Consider the following 24,056-nt stretch of genomic DNA (forward strand, 5'->3'; position numbering starts at 1 on the left):
TATTCCTGATGTTCCAATTGATTATGCATGCAGCGCTTTGTAATATTCTTCTTTTTTTCTTTTTTCTTTTTTACAAGTTGGGTTTTGAACATAATTAAACCCTTTAGAAAAAAATTAAAACTGTGAACAATTACAGGATCGCCATCGCTGACTAAGTTCTTTGAAGTTGTACGAAATGTCACTTTAAATGTCATTCATTATTTTTATAGTTTTTTATTATTTTACCGGTGCACACATTTGGCAATCACTTTAAGAGCTGCAGAAGAGGAAAAAAAAACGTGTGTTTTAATTAGCGATATTTTCTATGCTGCTTGTATTTTTTGTACCAAAGTAAAGATGTACACAAAGGTAATGAAGATGTATGAAGGAAGATACATTCTCAGTGCACATTTTCTATCTGATGCACAACCAGATGTCCCTCTTGGGTTTTTTTTCATGAATACATTGTATATCATTAGTTTGCGCGCTTAGTGGAAAAAGCAGACAGGCCGTGTGTAAAACACTTTAAGCGTGACTTTGCTGTCGTAAGAGATTAAATGACGTCCGGTTTTGCTTGATAGGGCGTCCCATGCGTTGGCATGGCTGCCAACGGGATCGTACATTGCACTTCCCTTCGAAATCCGTCCCTGTGGACACGAGGGGACGGTTTCCCCCTGAAATCGTCCTGACAGACGTGCGAGGACGCGTGCGAAGAATCTTCTATTTGCATATCGCTATTGGTGCGTGAAAATAAAGGGGAAATCATGTTTTGAGTGGAAAGCCATGGCATGATTAAATGATGCTTACGTGTAAACAAGTACAAAGATAAAAATCAGAATATAAAAAAATCAAGGATTGAAACAGAAATGGAGAAAATATTAAAACATACATTCGAGCAGGGGTGCTTTTTAGGTAGATCACAATCTACTAGTGGATCACAGAGGTCGTACTGGTACATCATGGGACAGTGTATTCAGTGCGTTGTACTTGTTGGAATACGCTGCAATGGTCAGATGTAACATGTGAGATTGAACTCTAAATCTTGTTGATGAAAGGTGTATTTTAATATTAATATAAATGTTTTTAAACACGGTATTGTCATGATTACTGATGTGAATCACCTGTGCCCGCTCATTTGGCGCCAACCGCTGCGGGCTTTGATTGGCTCCCTGTCCCTATTCAAACCCAGTCCTGTCAATCGTCTGTTGTCAGTCCGTCTGCAAACCTCTGTTTATACAAGGCAAGCCCTTACTCCCGCCTGTCCGGTTTTTGCTCCCGTTTGTCTCTGGCTATGACCTGTTTTGATCCCGACCATGTCCGCTCCCCTGTCCATGTTTATGACCCATTTTTGATCCTGACTACATCTACTCTCCCATCCTGGCTTACGACTCGTTTCAGCCCCGACCACGCTCTCCCAGTCCAACCAGTTTCTGTCCCTGACACCGCCATCACTCGCTATGGAAGATCCACTTCCGTGTTCAGATCACAATCCGAGTGCGAGAGCGACTTGCCCCCTGGGTCCAGCGAACACCGGATCGTGAGCAGAGCCCTTCCTCTTTCTTTAAATGAAACTTGTGGTAAACATCACACAAAAAGGTCCTGTTTCCGTTCTAGTCCTGACAGGTATTGATGTTTAACTTATGATTTAATAAGCATTTATTGATTAGTTGTTTAAATGAAATGTAATATTTACATTTATGTATCGTAAAATGGGGTTTATTAAAATGCCTTATAAATAAATAAAGGGGAAAAAATGTTAATCAATTTACCATTTATGTTTATGTTGGAATTTTAACTATTAAACAAAGTACTTTATTTGCCTAGATTAAGTATTTACCGTAAATTCCGGACTATAGAGCGCACCTGATTATAAGCCGCTCCCACTACATTTTAAGAGGAAAACCGTTTTTGCACATACACAAGCTGCACCTGTATATAAGCCGCATGCGCCCACATTTAAAAATGTAACACAAACACAAAATGAATCCCGCGATTGAAACTAAATGTCCTTCATTGAAGTACACAGTCCAAAAATCACAGCCGGCAAAATGAACGGAAAATGATACCGGTACTTAAGGTTTGATGCAGACCTGCAGAGTCCCACTTCCCGTCAGTACAGTCTTCCTCGGGGCATATATTCCACCGGTCTAAATCTTACCTTTTGTACTCGAGCGCCGCTGGCGGCCGTTAGAAAAATTACATAAATTGGCCGCATCACTGAATAAGCCGCAGGGTTGAAAGTTTGGGGAAAAAGTAGCGGCTTATAGTCCGGAATTTACGGTAATCATTTCCGAATAATCAATCTACACTGCAGCAGTACAGTGTTAAGTATTTCTTATTTCTTTTAATAAATTAGAGATCTGTGATTATTGTTTTCATTAATTTATGTTAACCAATTTTAAAATATGTATGTTTTTCTTTCTTTTCTTTTTTTGTATTTTCCTTACTTGTATTTACTTATATATGTACTGTATTTATATGGGCAGACCGGCAGCGCATTGGTTAACTTGGACTGCTACAACTGTCTCCTTGTTACAATTGTACTCAGTCCCCCCTATATTTTATTCTGCTTTTTTTTTGTTCTCCGTGGAAAGTCATTGCCCCTTTTTTCATTTCATTCATTTTTCATACTGCTCGACTAATAATGGCGCAATCTCGCTATATTATAACTGAAGTGGCGCATTCTCCTTGCAATCTCATCCGAGAAGCAGCACTCAGATGGCTGCTCGGGTGATTGGATCATTTCCTGGTCATGGCTTTGGATCCCTCAGCAAAATCGATAAAACGCAGACATATACACACCCGCAAGATCAATGTATGTTACTTACCTCTCTGCAGAGATTCCTGTCAGCCTGTTAGCCTGCTGTGACTCTGAATCTGAAACGGACAATCGTATTGAGACAGTATTTAATTGGACAGCATTTTATTAGGCTAGAAAGCAAATTTAATTTGTTAGATGAGTGAAAAAAGAACGTCTGTGTAGAATAGGTTTGTCAAAGTCAAATGGACAAATGCCCAGATTCAAAAAGCCAAGGTTTGAACTGATGGAGTGTTGAGAACGTTCAAAATGGTGCGTAGAGTTTATCGCAGTGTTTTCAGTGAGTTGTGAGCCTTGGCCTTGAATAAAAACTGAGGGTCGGTTAAACTTCTTAACAGTAGATGGCGATAACACCTGCAAATGCAAGTGGACATCCTTTATTTCACAGCACGGAAAATGGCCGATAAAGTTTGGCCACACAATTTGAGCATGGGCAAACACAAATACAGCAAAGAATATACAAAATTGGACTACTAAAGTGAAGCTTTTTTGGATTTCATCAAAAAATGCAGCTAATCTGAGCATTAAAGGGAATATTATTACTTGAAGTTGTTATAGTCTACTATTTCTATGTTATACTGCACAATTGTTTAATTCAACATTATTTTGGATCACAGCTTGTAATTAGAGTAGGATAGTAGTAATAATAATAATAATAATACATTGTATTTTGAAGTGCATTTTGGGACACTCAAGGTCACTGGACAGTAGTAGGACACAACAATAAAGCGAGAGTAAAACAAGCAAGTAATAAATACCAAATAAAAACACAGTAGAGTTGAAAGGGGCGGTATGTGAGGCAGATGGTCAAGAAAAAGTAAGTCCGAAGAGGAAAATTTTGAGTCCGTATTTGAAGGTGGACAGGGTAGCAGGATTTCAGAGGTCAGGCGGCAATGAGTTCCAAAGCTGTTGGGCAGAGCGGCTGAAAGCTCTGCTCCCCATGGAGCTGAGGAGGGTATAGTAGTCTTCAGGACAAACCTAATTAAACTTACTGAAACCCTAGCAAATATATTCCAAAATGATCAGATAAACAAAGCAATATTTTCTTGTGTCTGTATCAGTGATGCTAAATTTTCATCAGGCATAAAATAAAAATGTCCTTTATAGTGATCTATTGTTTATTGCGAGGGTTACGTTCCAAATAGAATCTGTGATATGTGAAATCCATGAAGAAGATATTTTGTTACAATTATTATGCAATTAAATACACTTAAAACAAAGAAACCTTTTCACAGGCTAAATCATTTGTTTTATAAATAAAAATACTTTATGAATGTATTTCCTTTTTCTTTTTCCAAATAACTACTATATCGTCATTTTCTCAGAATAATAATTGTAAATAATGATAGTTTAGCCAATCAGAATGCAGAACACAAGATGCAAATCCTCAAAGTAGCAAAACGGTGCAAAGTAAACCGCAGAGAATTATGTCACGACCAGTACAAGCAGGGGACCCAAAAGGGTGTGGATATCAAAGAACAGTACCATGAATGACCGAATAGCTAAAATAAAATAGAACAGTGCGGAGTAATTGTCAAAATAACAAACATAGGCTGATGTATTCCCCTTTGCAGTTGTCCAATATTAAAAACAGGATAAACGTATCACAATTAAATCAAATGAATGAAAAAAGACAAAAACCTGCAGGAGGTTTTGGCAGAGACTATGATTGATCCTCTGGTCCTTTTGGAAAACGAGAACTCCCAAGTTCTGAGTTTTTGACGTGTGTCTTTGAGGACAGTCTTTGAACTTTTCTGCCACACATCCTTCATCAATATGTCATATCAGTGAGAGACCTTAAAAAAAAGCACGCAACAGAGTGCTTGAAAGTCAGATGTTTAAAGGAACAGTGTGTATTATTTAGCGACTGCTAGTGGTAAAAAAAAAATATTTGAAAAAACAAATACATATTGATATACAAATTAGCAAAAACATATAAACATGCTATTTTAAAAAATAATTGGCAGTTGACAAATTAGCGTTTATTTACTCCAGGCTGACATGATTGGCCACCATCTTGCTGCCAAGGCTACATTCAAAACCTCCTCCTCATTTCTTTCTTTTGCACATAAATAAAATGATTTCTTTTTTGTACAAAACAGTAGAAGGTTAGAACGTAGTAAAAGAAAAATATGATATTTTTTGGTAATTCAAATAATAATTTACTAGTTCCTTTTCTTTTTTCTTTTCATATTTACAACTTACTTTTATTTTTTTCCATTTGTCTTGCTTTTTTCTCGTTTCTTTTTTGTGTTTTTTTCTGGCTTTTTTCTCTTCATTTTTTTTCATGTTTTTCTTTCCTCTTTCCCCCTTTTTATTTGAGATGTTTTCCCTTTTTTTATTTTCTTTTTTTCTTCTGTCCTTTTGTCTTCTTTTTGTCACGGTTGCCATGGCGCCCAATTGGCCCCACCCGTGGGCGCCAGCTGCAGCTTGTTGACAGATTGTCTCCCTGTGAGTATTTAAACTCTGTCATGTCAGTCCCCTTTTGTCTGCCCGTCTGCGAATCTCCAGTTTGAAACGGCAGTCCCTTTTTCGCCAGTTCTGTGTTTTTACTCCTGTTTTTCTCCAGCTACGATCTGTTTGATCTCGACCACGTCTGCTCTCCCGTCCCGAATTACGGCCTGTTTTGATCTCGACCACATCTGTTCTCTCGTCCCGAATAACGACCCATTTTCTGATATTGACCATGTTTTTGCTCTTCCACGCCGGCTACTGACCCGTTTTTTCTGTCCCTGACACCGCCATCGCTCGCCACCGAAGTCCCACTTCCGTGGCCGAGCAACCTACACCCCATGACCAGCGATCTCGGGATCGTTTGTGCACTCCATTCCCTACTTCCCAATAAAACTGTGAGAAACGTTACGCGAGTGGGTCCTGTCTCCGTTCTGCTCCTTACACTTTTAGATTTTGTTTCATCTTTTTTTCTCTCTTCTCCCTTTTTTCCTTACCTTTCTTTCCTTTTTTTCTTTTTACATTCTTTGTAAAATGATGGGCAAAAAAGTAAGGAAACACAAAGTTGTGTTTTGGTCCCTTGGAGTCTCTGTCGATTCTATTCTTCCTTTTCGCGTTCAGCACTCGTTTCCAGTTACACAACACCAGGCATGACCAAAGTCCGGCCCGGGGGCCAATTACGGCCCATGATAACAGTTTTACTGGCCCGCAGCCTCTGTCATTAAATATATAATATGTGGCCCGCCAGGAATAATGACCACAGTATAAAATAAATGTGTACAAAAAAAAATCACCATTTTACCAGATTCTGGCAGTAGCCCTTTAGCCACGTTTCCATTAGCTTTCTCTGAGAATTGTATCCTACCCCATTTCCCACATAGTGACTGTAAATAAAAAAAAGGAAAGTTGAGTTTGAGGGCCGCCGCTTCCACGAGAAGTGAAAACCACCGGAGTTTTTTTTTTTTTTTTTTACCAAGATCCAAAACAGTTGTGTCTGCCTAATTTGTCAATGGACTGAAGCTGTTTTCAAGGAATATGATATCAATAGGCACTCCCAGGCGAAACATGCTGACTACAGAAATCTAACTGGAACTGAATGCTGTGAAGAAGTACAGCAACTGGAAGCTGTTTTAACTGTTTTCACGAGATCTTGCAAGTCAAATAAAAATGCTACAAAGGCGAGCTTTAAAGTTGCAACGCTGATTGCCAAGCACTACAAACCATTCACGGACGGTGAATTTGTTAAAGATTGCTCAGGGAATTCCAGGCTGAATAGTCAGCCCTCATACATTTTCAGTTCACCAAATCCGGCCCGCTGTCTGAAAAGTTTGGACTTCTTTTGCTCTAACTTCCTTTTTGCCTTTTCTCTCTTTTCTCTTTCTCTCTTCCTACCCTTCGCGCTTTCTTTTCTCTTTTATCTCCTTCTGTCTTTCTATTCCTCTTTGGATTTCTTTCTTCCTCTCCATTTCTTTTTCCCCTCTCTCATGACTTTTTATCTCTTTTGTTTCTCACGCTCTCTCCCTCTCTCTCTTTTTTTTCTTTGTCCTACTCTCTCTCCTTTTCCCTCCCTCTTTCTCTTATTTCTTTATCTCTCTTTTTCTTTAATCTACTAGTCCGGCCCCCGACAGAATGTTTGTTCTATCGTGTGGCCCCTGAGTTAAAATGAGTTTGACACCCCTGATTTAGGTTATATTTAGGGTTTACCAGGTTCAAGTTGGCCTTTCTTTTATTAACCTCCATGAAGAGCTACAGCCTAAATGGAGTACCTAAAACAGTAAACATGCTGACTACAGAAATCTAACTGGAACTGAATGCTGTGAAAAGGTACAGCAACTGGAAGCTGTTTTAACTGTTTTCACGAGACCTTGCAAGTCAAATAAAAATGCTACAAAGGCGAGCTATGAAGTTGCAACGCTGATCGCCAAGCACTACAAACCATTCACGGAGGGTGGATTTGTTAAAGATTGCTCAGGGAATTCCAGGCTGAATAGTCTCATCCATTTTCAGTTTACCAAATACGGCCCGCTGTCTGAAAAGTTTGGACACCCCTGCACAACACCATACAGAGACATCTCGTAGTCAAATAATACACACCGTACCTTTAATTCCCGTAGCAATTAAAATTTAGCATTTTAAATTGTCTTGTTTCCCAATACATACGTCGCCAACGCCATCCTCCAGATGGAATGTGTCAAATAAAGTCGTTTCCTTCATCTTTTTTTAATTAAAATCACCTTCATACGCACATCAGGGATCATTAGTCTCGATGGTAATAATACAGTAATGGGGAGCTGTGATATAGACCGACACGCTGCGACCCGGCCTCGCTTCGCCGAGAACGGCGTTAGACAGAAGGAGAAAAGGGCAAACGGGGGGCTATAAAAGAAGGAGAGTGGGGGGTGCGGGGTAACGAGTATAGCGAGAGGATGAAGACGGGGAAAAAGAAGTCTTGAAGGAAGTGACAGGCTGAAATTAAATTCCCATCATGTCAGTGTAGAACAGAATTCAATAGTGTTTATTGGCAGGCCCTAGCCTGGGGGAAATTACATTCCGAAGCAGAGCATGGAACGAATGCGCACACACATTGGTATGGTTTTGGCACAGGCGAATACTTTGCACAATCCTACACTTTCAGAGGGGGAATCCGGTGGCAGATGCGAGCATGCAGGCTAGTGATGTACCCCCTGGGGTCCACGTGCCATTTGTGTACTCACTGTCCTTGTTCTGCACACACATCTGCTGTGAGTTTGTTTCTCTGATTTTTCTCCTCGCATAGAGACGTCAAGCGGGACGCGCATGCATATTCACGCTCTAAAGTCCAAGTGGTGCATTATGGATGATCTTTACTGCCTTTTTTTTCACTTTAGTTGCGTCTTTGATGTAACTGGGGGGTCTTCTTCTAGAGAGAAAGATAAATGATAGAAAGTGTTTTTAAATGAGGAAAAAAACTTGTTTTTATGGGTTGCATGAATTATCAATTGTCGTGAAAACTATTAAGAAGTAGAAATACAAGTTTTATCTTTTTGATGTTTTTTTTTTCTTAACCTTATTTTTCATTGGTGTTCTATTCAAGGTTTCTATGTTGTCAAGGACCGGAACAGGATCAGGACCCAAATGCATGAGGTTTCTCAAACAAGTCTTTTATTTTATGGGTAATGGGGAGTCATGCACGTTAGGCAGCCGGCTGGTGTGGAATGATAAGAAGCCAGAGGCTGACCAGATCGATACCAATTGCCCGAGCAGATATCGGACAGTATAGGGTCGATACAGGACGGGACAGACAGGATTGATATCAAAACATGATATCGAAAATAAACAGGACAAACTAGATGGGAAAGAAACTGGAAACCGATATTAAACAGGACAAAATAAACGATAACAATACCAGGGAGGAAATACCAACACGAGACAGGACCGAGTCAAAACCCACGTCTTGCTGGGCAGAAATTCGTTGCAGGCAGAGGAAGAGTAAGAGCACTGAGCTTAAATAGCAGGGAAGCCAATCGGTCAACGAGCCGCAGCTGGCAAAAAAGGCTTGTGTGAGAAACGTCACGCATCTGGGTACTTATCCTGCTCCGTTTCTTGACACAAAGATCTATTTTAACCGGAATGTCAGCGAATGAGTCACAAAGTCAGAATGCTTAACAATATTGTGTATACACCATATTATACTATGCAATATTATTGGTCCGTTACCTGTAGTAACAAGTTATGAATGTTTTCTTCTGTTCCAAAAACTATTGTTGTCATGTTTGCCATTGCGCCCAATTGGTTGCGCCCGTGTGTGTCACGGTTGCCATGGCGCCCAATTGGCCCCGCCCATGTGGCGCCAGCTGCAGCTTGTTGACGGATTGGCTCCCTGTCAGTATTTAAACTCTGTCCTGTCAGTCTTCTTTTGTCGGTCCGTCTGCGATTCTCTGTTTTTACACGGCAAGCCCTTTTTCGCCTATCCCGTGTTTTTGCTCCTGTTCGTCTCCCGCTACGATCTGTTTGATCTCGACCACGTCTGCTCTCCTGTCCCGAATTATGGCCCGTTTTTTATCTTGACCATGTATACTCTCCTCTCCTGGCTTTCTACTTGTTTACGATCCCAATCACGTTTTTGCTCTTCTATCCTGGCTACTGACCCATTTTTTCCGTCCCCGACAACGCCATCGCTCGCCACAGAAATACCACTTCCACATCTGAGCAACCAGCGATCTCCGGATCGTATGTGCAATTTTTCCCTTCTTCCCAATAAAACTGTAAGGAACATTACGCGAGTGGGTCCTGTTTCCGTTCTGGTCCTGATAATTGTTGGATGTATCTGAGTTACCTGTGAGCTGTAAAAACTTGTTTCGCACCTTTTGGGAATATCAGTTCAACTAAAGAGGCAGGAAAATTGATTTAAATCGCTTTAGGTTTTGTATGAGAGAAAAGGGGTGGAATTTAATGTTTCCTTCATCCCACTCCCTTTCAGGCATTCTGTTATGATTTAGGTCACAGGTGTCAAACAGGCGGCCCGCGGGCCAGATCAGGCCCGCTAAGGGATTGAATCCGGCCCGCGAGACAACACTCAGAGAAGCGCAAGAGAAAAACAAGCTGCAAGTTGAAATATGTCAACTTGATGTTGCCAAAGAAAGGTGCCTTGAACAAAGACACTGTACTTGTATTTGTTTTTCTTTCTCTCTCTCTCTCTCTCCCTCTTTTCCACCCCTTTTCTCCCATTCGCTGTCTCTGTCTCTTTCACTCTCTGTGTCTCTCTTTTTCTCTTCCTTTGTTGCTCTTTGTCTCTTTCCCTCTCTGTGTCTTTTTAACTTCTTTTGCTCTAACTTCCTTTTTACCTTTTCTCTCTTTTCTCTTTCTCTCTTCCTACCCTTCGCGCTTTCTTTTCTTTTTTCTCTCCTTCTGTCTTTCTATTTCTCTTTGATTTCTTTCTTCCGCTCCCTTTCTTTCCCCCTCTCTCACGACTTCTCTTTTCATCTCTTTTGTCTCTCACACTCTCTCCCTCTCTCTTTTTCTTTGTCCCACCCTCTCTCCTTTTCCCTCCCTCTTTCTGTTATTTCTTAATCTCTCTTTCTTTCTCTTTAATCCACTAGTCCGGCCCCCGACAGAATGTTTGTTGTATCGTCAAAATAAGTTTGACACCCCTGATTTAGGTTATATTTAGATGTGTACACAAATAATATAACTGCCTGAAATGAATGAATAAATGAATACTGCCTGAAATAAATGAATACATGAATGAATAAATGAATGAATGAATGAGTGAAATGCACAGCGCCAACAGTTGATGGCATTTCACACGGCGCCCGGGGATTTATGATGCAATATCGCGCAATATGTAGCCCCGTCCATGGATGGAGGGTGTCACCAGGTTCAAGTTGGCCTACATTTGTTAACCTCCAGGAAGAGCTACAGCCTAAATGGAGTACTTAAAACAGTACCTATATGGACACGAACACGTCCTGGTGATTACGACTAATGTACCTAGAATGCAGACTTACTGTGAATGGCTAACGCTGCGCTCAAAGCCTTAATATAACATTATCCGCCTTTTACCATCTCAAAAACATTGCCAGAATCAAAGGTTTGCTGTCTAAACCAGACTTAGAGAAACGTATCCATGCATTTATCTCTAGCAGGTTAGACTACTGTAACGGCCTTCTGACTGGACTTTCTAAACGAGCTGTAAGACAGCTGCAGAACATCCAGAACGCTGCTGCTCGGTTCCTGACCAGACTGAAGAGATCTTTCCTTCCTCATGCCATAAGGCTCTTTAACTCCACCCGGCGGAGTAAAGGCCCACATTAAACCACACCCCTTACATTGCAAATTACCGTACTTTCATTGCAGTGTGTATTTTATGTAGCACTATTTAAATACTCTATACAACACGCTACAGTGGGTATTAGCACGTCACATTGGGTATTTGTATATTGTATTCCTTTTGCTTTATTATTGTATTATTCTCAGCGAAGGGATGCTGCTGGAAATGTGAATTTCCCTGCGGGGATGAATAGAGTATCTATCTATCTATCTATCTATCTATCTATCTATCTATCTATCTATCTATCTATCTATCTATCTATCTATCTATCTATCTATCTATCTATCTATCTATCTATCTATCTATCTATCTATCTATCTATCTATCCATCCATCCATCCATCCATCCATCCATCCATCCATCCATCCATCCATCCATCCATCTATCTATCTATCTATCTATCTATCTATCTATCTATCTATCTATCTATCTATCTATCTATCTATCTATCTATCTATCTATCTATCTATCTATCTATCTATCTATCTATCTATCTATCTATCTATCTATCTATCTATCTATCTATCTATCTATCTATCTGACCAGAACCAGGAAGTACGACCATATCTGCACTGGCTTCCTGTCGCTCAGGGAATAGACTTTAAAACAGCTCTGCTGGTGTATAAGTCTCTTCATGGTCCAATTTAGGGCGGCAGTAGCTCAGGAGGTAGAGCGCTCGTCTTGGGATCAAGGGATCCCAGTTCGAATCCTGGCTCGTCCGTGTTACATGTCGAAGTGTCCTTGGGTAAGACACTAAACCCCTAATACCCCCAATAAGCAGGTTAGCGTCTTACATGGCTGCAATACTAGGCCGCTATTGGGAAATGTGAAGCACACTGTTATGCGCTTTGGGAAGTCATTGACTTGAAAAGCGCTTATAAATGCAGATCATTTCATTTTCATTTCATTTCATTAGCACCAAAGTACATCTGTGACATGTTGGACCCATATGAACCATCTCGGACCCTGAGAATCACAGGGACAGGCCTTCTGCTGGTGCTCAGAGCCAGGACTAAACAGGGTGAAGCTGCGTTTCAGTTCCATGCAGCTAAACTCTGGAATAGTCTTCCTGATGAAGTCAGACAGGCGTCTACTCTGACAGTGTTTTAGTCAAGGCTGAAAACAGCTCTGTTCAACTGTGCATACAACTGAAAGGGTTCTATCTGCACCGGTATTCCCTCTAAGCTGCGCGCGTGCGCAATTGCGCACTGCTCGCACATTCTCAGCGCACAAGAAAATCTAGCCAGCGCACAAATATGAGGGCTCAAAATTACTAATTAAGATGCGACTCATGTCAAAGTTAGAGTACATGAAGGTAAAAATACACAGGTTCCCCTGACGTTGTGTCCTAAATGCGGTATTTTGAAGTCGAGTCGAAGGAGAACGAAGTCGAGTAAAGTTAGTAGAGTTTGTCGGGGAACCGGCTTCTTCGGCTTGGCTCACTGAAAGGAACCGGCTCTTTCGGGTCCTAATCGGCTCTTCCGGTTGTTTTTGCTTCTTTATTCCCAACATGACCAAATATTATGTAAAATTATGCACAGAATGACTCAAAGGAAGGGGGGAGTAGAACAAAAAGGAAAAAAAATACCAAAATGAAAAAGTACTGAAAAGCTGAGAAAAAAAGAAACAAAAGAAAGAGAAAAAAGGAAAAATTTAGAAAAAAGCCAGAAAAAAAGAAAAGAAAGAAATGTAGGAAAAAAGTAAATACAGAACAAAAAGAAAAAAAATAACAGCTCGGAAAAAAAAACACAATCAGATTTTTTTAAAGGAATTAAAAAAAAGTAGAAAAAAAAACACTGAAAAAAGAAGAAAAAGTTTGTGTTGCATTCAAAGAATTTCCAATTATGTCAAGTGAATCTTGTTGCCAACATTGTACTTCCACTAAAAAATGTGATTAAGCACAGTTCTGTATCTTACAACCGACTAAATAAGCCCCCCAAAATGTTAATATTATGCGACAAAATATATCAGGAAATAAAAAGAAAAAATCTTGTGAAAGAATTGTAAGAACAAATGACGTTTGTAGGCCGTATAACCTTTGCAATAGTACATGACTCAATTCATTCAAAAGAGAAAAATGATTTTGCATTGCCGGAAACTCAGCAAAATGTAACTTGATGTCAAGTTTTGGACATGTTTGATAATTAATTATCTTGCCACACTTGGGATTATGGTTTCTCACTGTTGTTTCAAGCGCTGCTCACCGACTTTGTGTGAACGCTCAGACCCCTGGAAAATTACAGGGATCATTGATCTGCACTCTTCACTTTTACCTTATTTAAATTTAATTGATTTTGTTATGTTTTATCTGTGGTTTTAATGCATTTTAAAAAACACATTTTAAATTTTCACTGTCTTTCATTTTGTGTTTTTAACCTGTTTCTGTAAAGCACTTTGGATTGCCTTGTGTATGAATTGTGCTATACAAATAAACTTGCCTTGCCTTAATGCTACTGTGGCGATATTGTCTCCATCTCTCCTCGCCTCTTGCATCTCTCTGCCTTGTTCTGACGTTTCATGCGGTTTGCTTGTTTCGTCAGGAGCGCACCGAACGAGCGTTGGGCTGCTCAGCGGAGGATCTGAAGTCTCTTTTCTACTGCGAGCTCTGTGACAAGCAGTATCTACGCCATCAGGAGTTTGACAACCACATCAACTCCTACGACCACGCGCACAAACAGGTACACGACGCGACCACAGAAAACGGGCGATTCTTGGGGTTCCCCCTTTTGTGGAAGCATGCCTATAGCAAACCTGCAGGCGTCAGATTTGGATTTCAATCAGGAGAAACTAATAGGAAAAGGAGAAGAGTGAGAAATAATGAAGGGAGATTAATATTTGATGCCAACACGAGGAATAGACGCGGCTTTGGGATAATATCTTATGAGTTCTGATGACATCCGAGATGAGGAAGGAGCCTCCAGGCAGAGATGTATATTGGGGCGCATTAAAAGAATGAGCATATGAAATGATGGAGGCGGGTCCAAGATGTGCCACTTGTGGGAAGGAAGGAGCCAAATAGAAGTTATCTTTGCATAATTACGATAAAGGAACAATTTTAACGGACTATAAGGCGCACCCAAAACACCAACTAGAAATTTTTAAATGCGTCTTTCAACACCTTATATAATACAGGATATACCGGATAAGATTGGAAATGCACACACGTATTATAAGTCAACATTACCATACAAGGTTTTACGGTGATACCGTATTTATGCAAGGATCAACTACTGTCAAATCTCCTGTTTTGCTCCTGTTATGTAATATATGTCAGAAGCAGAATAAATGGTAGACCCGAACGCATAACTTTTCACACAAAAGTTTATTGGGATATCGAGGAAACAAACACCAGTGATCCGGTGCTTGCTGGACAGGGAGAGCAAGCAGCCTACGGGATCGCAGCGTGATCGGAATGCGGAAGTGGATTTGTCGGAGCGGGTGATCAGAGCGTGGTCAAATGGCCAAAAACGGATCGATAGCCGGAGCGGGAGATCAGAGTATGGTCGAAGGGCAAAAACAGGTCAATAGCCAGAGACAAACGGGTAAATATGGAACAGACAAGTGGGAAACGGGTGAAGACGGGACCAGACGGGAGCCAGAGTCAAAGTGCTTGCCTTGCGTATGCGGAGGGTCGCTGACGGACTGACAAGGAGTGACTGGAGTACTGGGTATAAATAGGAGGGGAATCAATCAGTCAACTAGCCGCAGCTGGCGCCAACGAGTGGGCACAGGTGAGTGCAGTGAGTAATCATGACATATGAATAATATTGGCAAATCTTACTTACCTAAAAGCGTAATTTAATTGTGAGCCTCAGAAAAGAAAAGCACGTCCTCCAGCTAAGACACACTTTTTATGTCTTATATTTGCTAGTAGAGGGAGCACGGCGGAAGAGTGATCAGCGCATACGCGGCACAGGTCTGAGGTCATGGGATCAAACCTTCCTGTGTGGCGTTTGCATGTTCTCCCCGTGCTAGCGTGAGTTTCCTCGGGGCACTCCGGTTTCCTCCTACATTTCCAAAACATGCATGTTAGGTTAGGCTGGTCCGAATCTTCTCTAGGTGTGAATGAGCAAGTGAGTTGTCTGTCTCTGTGTGCCCTGCAACCAACTCAGGGTGTCCCCTGCCCACTGTCCGAGGACAGCTGGGGTGGGTTCCAGCGCCCCTGCGACACTACTGAGGATAAGCGGTGCTCATAATGGATGGATGGATATTTACTAGTTCGGCCCCTGTGAGAGTGTTTTTTTTTTATATATATTTGGCTCATAAGTTAAAATGAGTTTGATACCCCAGATTTAGATTCAAAACCCGAACAGGAGGCGGACGCAGATGCGTAACGTTTTCCTGCAAGCTCTATTTTACGGGAATGGGGTATTCATGTGCGTGAACACACTGGCTTAGTAATCCGGCTATCACTGGGCGGAAGAAGTAAGACAGAAGTCCGGCGTGGAAAAACAGGAAGCCAGAGGCCGACGAGAACGATACCAGATACACGAGAAAATTCCGGATAGGACAGGACAGACATGATCGATACCAGATTCACGAGCAGATCCCAGGCAGACGGGGTCGATACAGGACGGGACAGACAGGATCGATACCAGATACACGAACAGATACCAGACAGGCGGGATCAATACAGATACTGGAGACTGGAGTCAGATATCAGACAGCACGAAACAGACAGGATCGATACCGAATACTGGGGACTGGCGGAAGATATCAGAAAGAATGAGACAGGCAGGATTGATACCGAATACCGTAGACTGTAGCAAGATATCAAACAGGACGAGATAGACGGGATTGATACCAGATACTGGGGATTGGAGTCGGATATCAAACAGAAAGAGCTAGACGGGATCGACACCAGACAGGATACACAAGCAGGATGCCGGACAAAGTCAAAACACACATCTTGCGGGTGCAGAGGTTTGTTGACGGACTGACAAAGGTTGAGTGCGATTACTGCGCTTAAATAGGAGGGAAACCAATCAGGCACCGCGCCGCAGCTGGCGCCAAACGGGCAGGGCCAATTGACGGCAATGGGCAACCGTGACAGATAATTAAAAAATAAATCAAGTTAAACGGACAGTATGTTTCTTTATGCGTGGTAATTATTCTAATAATTATTATTGTGAATTATTATCAATTTGTTGTCATACATAACATAAAATTGGACAATTTTTTGAAGATTTGCTCTACTTTTCCCTTTTCTTCTCTCCTGCAGAACAACTACTCTGCACACACACCAGTAGAACAAAAATGATTAGTCATGACTCAAGTAAGATTGTATTATTCTAGTTTGGACAAGATTAGGCCAATGGAGTGCTGCGAAAAGGCCCGGCAGCAGGTTCCCTCCCATGCTGAGCTTTCATTCCCATTTTCATATGCATTTTACATTTTCGGACTTAGCTGAAAGTTTGGCCCGTGTTTTTAAAGCCAAGTCCTACATACGCAAAAAACACGAGAAAAATCCAGACTTCCTGCCTGCGCACAAGCAATTTGTTCAGCGTGCCTCCCGCTTGCAGACGCCCACACCGGCCCGTGAAATGCACATTAAATAAGACTGTTCCGGCGCTGTCATTGTTCTTTGGAAATGAATGGAAGCAACTGCAGGCCAACGTTAATGCTTTGTTTTAGCCAGCGGCAGGCAAAGGAAACAAGCTGCATGAGGCGCTGTGCTGACATTCACCACTGGCTCGGGGACACAAATACACACACACACACACGCACACACACACACACACACAGTCATATACGTCAATAGGCAAAAAGGGTTCTCTGCACTCTGGGATAGGGGATCGGGTTCTGGTTATTAAAAAGAAATGTACGAGTAAATTACCGTATTTTCCGCACTATAGTTTCAAAAGCTGACCATGCGCCTTATAATACAGTGCGCCTTATATATGGATCAATATTAAGTCGCAAAGTCTTGCAACTAAAGCAAGCAGCCGCCGACTAGATTTTCCCCCGAAGGCGAAGTAGTCCGCGGTGTATGCTGGGATTTATATACCTGTGTTTCAATCATCATTTGAATCAGTCACTATTGGCTTAAGTTATTCGGAGGTAAAGGGGGCGGATCCTTTTTATCATTTACAGGCTCGCATAGGCTAAAGGGGCGAAACAAAGCCTGCAATTGGCCGAAAAAGATGAATGTGAATCACACGATGGGTTGCACTACGGCATAGAGAAAACATTTTTTACTATTCTGTATTTGTAAATATTTTACTCTCCTGGATTTACTACACTCACGGTTGTAAGAAGACCATGGTTACGTATCATTATTGAACGTGATGGCTGCAAGAGAACTTAGGTGAGCCATGCGGCTTTATATTTTCCCGGTATCTTGTTTTAGAACGATCTTGATGTTTTTGTGATGAGTCTATTTTTAAACTAAATTCAATTCAAAGTGTTTATTGTCATATGCACATGACATAAGGTATACAACTAACCAACCGTTCCAATATATGTTGTGTTTTTACTGAATGAACGTTTTTTGCCCCCCCTATGAGGCACAAAATATTACACACTGTCCCTTTGAGGTTGGTTTTCAGGATTTTTTATAATGTTTGACCATAACAAAAATCAAAAAGTAGAGTTTCATCTATAAAAGATCTAAATGAATTAGTATATTGCCTTATCTGATTTTAATCCAAATTGTGTTGAATATACTCGTGTTTTAATGCATTTTATAACTCCAATATTATATTTAATAGATTCAACAGAAGTAAATAAAACAACTTGATTGAGATACTGTTGAACACATTATATTTTTGGAAAAAGTTTCTCGTTTTCACATCAAAATGTGCTTGTAAATGACTCCCTGTAACAACTTTTTCTAAAATTTATGAGAACTGTAGAAATCTAAAGGGTAGGAAATGAATGCTAGCTATTATCTATCCAAACTAGTTTATAAATCCTGATTTTTATGTGTGTGTTTGTGACTTACAGGCTCTGAAAACAGTTAAACTGTGTCCATTTTCGTGTAAATGTACACAGTAGGCTTCCGCGTGTGTCTTTCGCTAGTTTTTGTAAAAAGTCACTGACCAATAATACCGAAAAAATCAGTAAACTGGTGTTTGGTGTGATCTGCTTCCGTGGGGTCTCCAACGCCCTCTGTTGGCCAAATAGGGTACTGCAGTTACCGACCACCTACCACTCCAAGCAGCCAAATCCAATTTTACATCAGAATCAAATCCTTGATGCAATTGTTTCTTATGTATATATTTCAACAATCCATGTTATTAGGCAATCATTTTGAAAACAACTTATTTTAAGGGGACAGATGCACACACATAGCAGCATGAGACTCTCACTACCGAACAAGCAGACGGCTGATGAAATTCCATCTAAAAATGGCTTCCCTGCAGGAGTTTTGGCTTTGGAGAATGGAGTTTAATTGAATTTGCGCCGTCTCTACTCTTACCACAGGGTTAACTGTTTCTGCAAAAAACACTTCTTAGCGTTTAGCGCTTATGGCAGTAATCGCTTGTTATAACCCAAAAGTGCTTCTTCGGGTTTACGGCAATACATTTGCGTGAACACCTCCGTCATCAACGGTCTGCGTGAGGCAGCCCGAAGATGGGAAGGAATATCGATTTGTGAGGATTAAGCTTGACAGAATTTAGCGAGACGGACACGTCGGTTCGATATCGGAGACAAAAAATTAATGAGAGCCTTCTTCAAAGTTTAGTGACGTTCAGTGAGGTTCGTGTCTGGTGAGGCAGTCAGATTTACATATACAGTATATATATATATTTACGAAATGTGTTTGTTCTTCTCTCAGTGGTTTATTAAAGGGACAGTGTGTATAATCTAATGCTTATTAGTAGTTGGAAATCTCATCTCATCTCAACTCATTAGCCGTACCGCTTATCCTCATTAGGGTCGCGGGGGGGCTGGAGCCCATCCCAGCCAACTCCGGGCAGTGGGCAGGGGACACCCTGAACTGGTTGCCAGCCAATCCGCAGGGCACACAGGGACAGACAACTCATTCGCTCATTCACACCTAGGGACAATTTTGGACCAGCCAATTCACCTGAAATGCATGTTTTTGGAAATCACTTAAATTTATTTCTTACATGATAATTTGTGTATTTTGCTCATATTTATTTAAAAAAATTATTATTGGTATTCAAATAATGTAAGTGAGCAGAAGCCTTATGCAGTCAATAAATGGGTCAAGCGACTAATTAAGCTTATTATTATTGCAACGACTATCATGGCTGTTATTTTTTTACTGTTGTTGTTGTTATCATTATCATTATCAACTATATGGCTATGCTTATTGTTATTGTTGAATATTGTTATTATATAACTGTCACCATCATATTATGCAAATCCATCACAATCTGGACATATATTTTTAAACATAAACTAGATAGATAGATAGATAGATACTTTATTCATCCCGGAAGGGAAATTCACTTTTCCAGCAGCATCCCTAAGCTGAGAACAATCGAAAATAACTGAGAACAATCGAAAATAACACGGGAGCTGCTGGAGTGGCTGCCATTCGTGACGGCGCCGGAGAAACGATTCAATTTGAATCATGTACAAACAAACAAACAATTGAATCATGTACAAGAAACGATTCAATCTGAATCATGTACAAACAAACAAACAATTGAATCATGTACAACAAACAAACAAAATATTTATGTTTCAATAAGTGGAGTGTTAATAAAATGGGGGGAAAATAATTTCTGATACTGATATAACCAGGTAAAACTAATTTTAAGTTACCTGACCTGTCCAAATGAATGTTGTGCCATCTCACCTTTCCCACTCTCTCTATGAGGTGAATAAATATGTTGGATGGATGAAATGAAATGAAATGATCTGCATTTAGATAGATAGATAGATAGATAGATAGATAGATAGATAGATAGATAGATAGATAGATAGATAGATAGATAGATAGATAGATAGATAGATAGATAGATAGATAGATAGATAGATAGATAGATAGATAGATAGATAGATAGATAGATAGATAGATAGATAGATAGATAGATACTTTATTCATCCCCGAAGGGAAATTCACATTTCCAGCAGCATCCCTGAGCTGAGAACAGTACAATAATAAAGCCAAAAGAATAGAATATACAAATACCCAGTGTGACGTGCAAATGCCCACTGTAGCGTGTTATATAGAGTAACTAAATAGTGCTACACAGAATACATATTGCAGTAAGATTCGGTAATATCCAATGTAGGTGGTGTGGTTTAATGTGGGCCTTTAATCTGCAGGGTGGAGTTAAAGAGCCTCATGGCATGAGGAAGAAAATATCTCTTCAGTCTGTCCGTAGTACAAGACAGTGACAGCAGTCTGTCGCTGAAACTGCTCTTCTGTCTGGAGATAATTTATATAGCGCTTTTCAAGTCAAGACTTCCCAAAGCGCTTTACAGTGTGCTTCACATTTCCCAATAGCGGCTGTGCAGCCATGTGAGGCGCTAACCTGCTTATTGGGGATATTAGGGGTTCAGTGTCCTACCCAAGGACACTTCGACATGTAACACGGAGGAGCCGGGATTCGAACTGCGATCTCTTGATCCCAAGACGAGCGCTCTACCTCCTGAGCCACTGTCGCCCCCATGGATGGTAAAAAAAAAAACGACAAAAACTAAATAAACGGGGATACAATCACATAGATTTACAATCACATAGATATACATCCTATAAATAACACAGAGACATCTCATAGTTAGAGCAGACAAGTGGGAGCTTGATGCTGGAGGAATCTGACTAATACCAATAATAATAATGATAATAATAATAATAATAATATTAATAACTACAATAATAGTCACATAAACATTTTAATGATCATCATCATAATAACATTTGTAATAATATCAGATTAATTAAGTTTTACCCATCTATTACCTCTATAATGCTAGTAATCACTAAATATCATTCGGACATCAATAATGACAAAAATAACAATTGATTACAGTTAAAATAATTGCAATTATCATTATTATATTTATATTAATATAATAATAGTAACAATTGCAATAATTATATTGTGGGTGTAAATGGCTGAGGTTGACAGGTATGCGCTTTGTCCCAACCAATATCAAGCAATCATTGTTTGGTCCTTTCCAATATTACGTGATCACATTAAAAAAAATATTGTAAATGTGAAACAACGCGAAGACAAACCCTACGCCCTTGAAATGGAATCGTTTCGATAAAATATATAATAACTTTTACAAGTGCATTGCTGCAATATGCATTATATATGAAAAAAAGCTCCAACCTTCCATTAATATATTACGTCATACACAAAGAGATAGCCAGTTAACAAAAAAAGAACATCACTCCAGTATTTGGTCTTTTCAGCTAAAAGCAGGGTCCCTAATGTTGATCCTGGCAAGTGTACAAATAAGCCACACAGCCCACAAGTGCATGTGCATGTTGATAGTGGGATGTCTTGCATAAAGTGATAATGTAAAAAGACAAGCGCTTGTGTAAGACTCAGCACAGATTAACCTAACGTCTGTCATCTCCTGCAATAGAAGGTGCGAAAACGTGCGAGTGTATAAATAGATCCCGATGTCTGTGGGGCTAATCGGATGTGTGTGCGTGTAAGTGTGGCAAAAATTCCAGCAGATAGGTGAGAAATGGGTATCATCACGTCAGTGGTGCGCTGTCAGGGCCTCCAAGGCTTTCTCTCCTGGTCCAAAAAATATTTGGATCATGTGATGTTAGTTATAGTTTGTCCATCAATACTTATCAAGTACAGTGGATCCGTTCCAGGACCCTGTTCGAAAACCGTTTTGTTCGATCACCGAAATCATTTTTCCTATTAAAAACAATGTAAATTGTTTTAATCCGTTCCAACACCCTGAATGTTTACCTTGAATGTTTAACGTAAACATAAAGCTAACCCAGGCTAATCGTACACCTGCGTTATTGTAATCTTCCGTACGAAAAATTACGCTAACATGAACGTGTAAAAATAAAAAAAACAGGTCGTTTACAAGTCATTTAGCACCCGGGTCTCCACAACAAGTGGTGAGCGGTTCATTGGAAAGGGAGCTCCGTTACAACACCCTGAATGTTGGGCTCCGTTCCAACACCCTGAATGTATACCTGAATGTTCAACGTAAACATAATGCTAAACCAGGCTAATCTTACGTTCGCGTTATCGTAATCTTCCATACCAAACATTACGCCAACATGAACGTGTGTGAATAAAAAAGGATAAAGAAAAGAATTATGAATAAGATTTCTTACCTTTGTGGTGGTCAGCAGAAGGCGCAGGTGGACGGTGGGGTATTCCCTAGCAAGATCAGACACTCCACCTCCTTCATATTTTGCTATTATTTCTTTCTTAAATGCAATAGTTGTACGCACTACTTTTCTTTTTTCACCTGTAGCAACTCTGCTGCTTGCACTGACTTTCTTCGGAGGCATAATTAGGGGCTAAAAAGCAAAACGAAGCACGTCCGCACACGATAACAGTCGGTCAAGAAAAGAGCGATCTACACCCGTACGCCGCTCAGCATCGCACCCTAGCGTACGCACTCACGCATTACCGGCGTTCGAACTCCGATTTTTTGACCAAACAGCGAAGCAAGAATTTCTGGAAATTTTTGGTTGGACTCCGATTTGTTCGAACTGAGAGGCGTTCGAAAACCGAGGTTCCACTGAAATTCCAAATTGTCTGTTCCATTGCTTCTCCGTGGTTGTGCTGCTTTATTTGCCACAGCTTTCATATTCCAGCATTTAACCAATCATGTTTCAGCCATCAGTTGTTGCTAGACTCAGAAATCCACCCAGAAGCCTTTACAAACCATGATTGGCTATAGTCAAGTCAAGTCATGTTTATTTGTATAGCACTTAATCACAAAGAGTCGCAAAGGGTTGTACAGATCACAGTCTATTACAAACTACTGACTATTATGACACCATTCCCTCATCTAAAACCTACATGAGGGCAAATAATACACATATTATCAAATGGTAAATGGTCTGCACTTATACAGAAACATAAAATATAGGTTATTCATATGCTATTGAGTATAAGTGTGTTTTTTTTATAACTTTTTATTTCTCACACACATTTTGACAGAGGTTTGATTCCTCCATCATACAGCAACCCAAACAAAAAATATATACAATTGACATACCCATAAATAACAAAAGAAACCACAACAAAAATGGTAATAAAATAAATCAAATAAAAAGTGAGGTGGTTAGACATTAAGTAAAACATTTGTGATAAGCTTCCATCTTTTCTAGAATAGATCTAGTCTCAGTTGTAGTCTTGCAGTGACTTTTTCCATAATGTACCTTTGCTTTAATTTGTCTCTCCATTGTTTTATGTCAGGAGTTGTGGTTTCAGCCAGGACACTATGAATTGTGTTTTAGGCCTAGATTTAAACATTTCCACTGAGGTTGCAGATCGAATTTTAGGGGGAAGAGCATTCCACAGCACCAGGGCCCGAATGGAGAACGCTCTTGAACCTGCTGCCGATCTCTTCTCGGCTCTTGGGATCACTATTAGACCAGCGTTTTCAGAGCGATTGCTCTGGACCGGAACCTAGGGGGAAATTAAATCGGAGGAAATCCATGCAAGATTTGGTATACTACCAACAGAACCTTAAAATCACATCTTAAGCTAACAGGGAGCCAATGCAGGTTAGCTAAAATCGGGGTAATGTGATCAAACTTTCTTGTCTTAGTTAAAAGCCTCGCTGCAGCATTTTGTAACAGCTGAAGGCTCTTGATTTTGGACTTCGGGAGACCGGAGAGTAGTGCATTACAGTAATCGAGACGGGAGGTAACAAACGCGTGAATTATAATCCGACTGAGACAGCATCGGACGAATCAGGCCAACAGCCATTTATCTTGAAGAGGACGAGGTACACAAGGAAATATATTCGGTTGAAATAATAGCAAAAGCGAAATATGAAGCAAGCAAGTGTTTCGCAAGCAGGAAATTTTTGCTCCGCCACTTTCATCCTAGAGGTAAGATCTTAAGTGTGACTTGA

General features: G+C 40.4%; 1 protein-coding gene across 2 annotated transcripts in view; it reads left to right on the top strand.

Moving 5' to 3' along the window:
- The window catches only part of znf804b (zinc finger protein 804B), a 109,491-nt gene that overhangs the window by 68,232 nt on the left and 17,203 nt on the right, over positions 1-24,056 (top strand). For both annotated transcript variants that reach the window (XM_088327230.1, XM_088327231.1), the window contains exon 2: positions 13,598-13,735. In XM_088327230.1, coding sequence (XP_088183356.1) covers positions 13,598-13,735 — 138 coding nt within the window. The remainder of the gene's footprint in view (positions 1-13,597; positions 13,736-24,056) is intronic.

The sequence above is a fragment of the Urocampus carinirostris genome, chromosome 2, assembly GCF_059441175.1.
Source record: "Urocampus carinirostris isolate Australia breed hairy pipefish chromosome 2, RoL_Ucar_1.0, whole genome shotgun sequence".
Lineage (NCBI taxonomy): Eukaryota > Metazoa > Chordata > Actinopteri > Syngnathiformes > Syngnathidae > Urocampus > Urocampus carinirostris.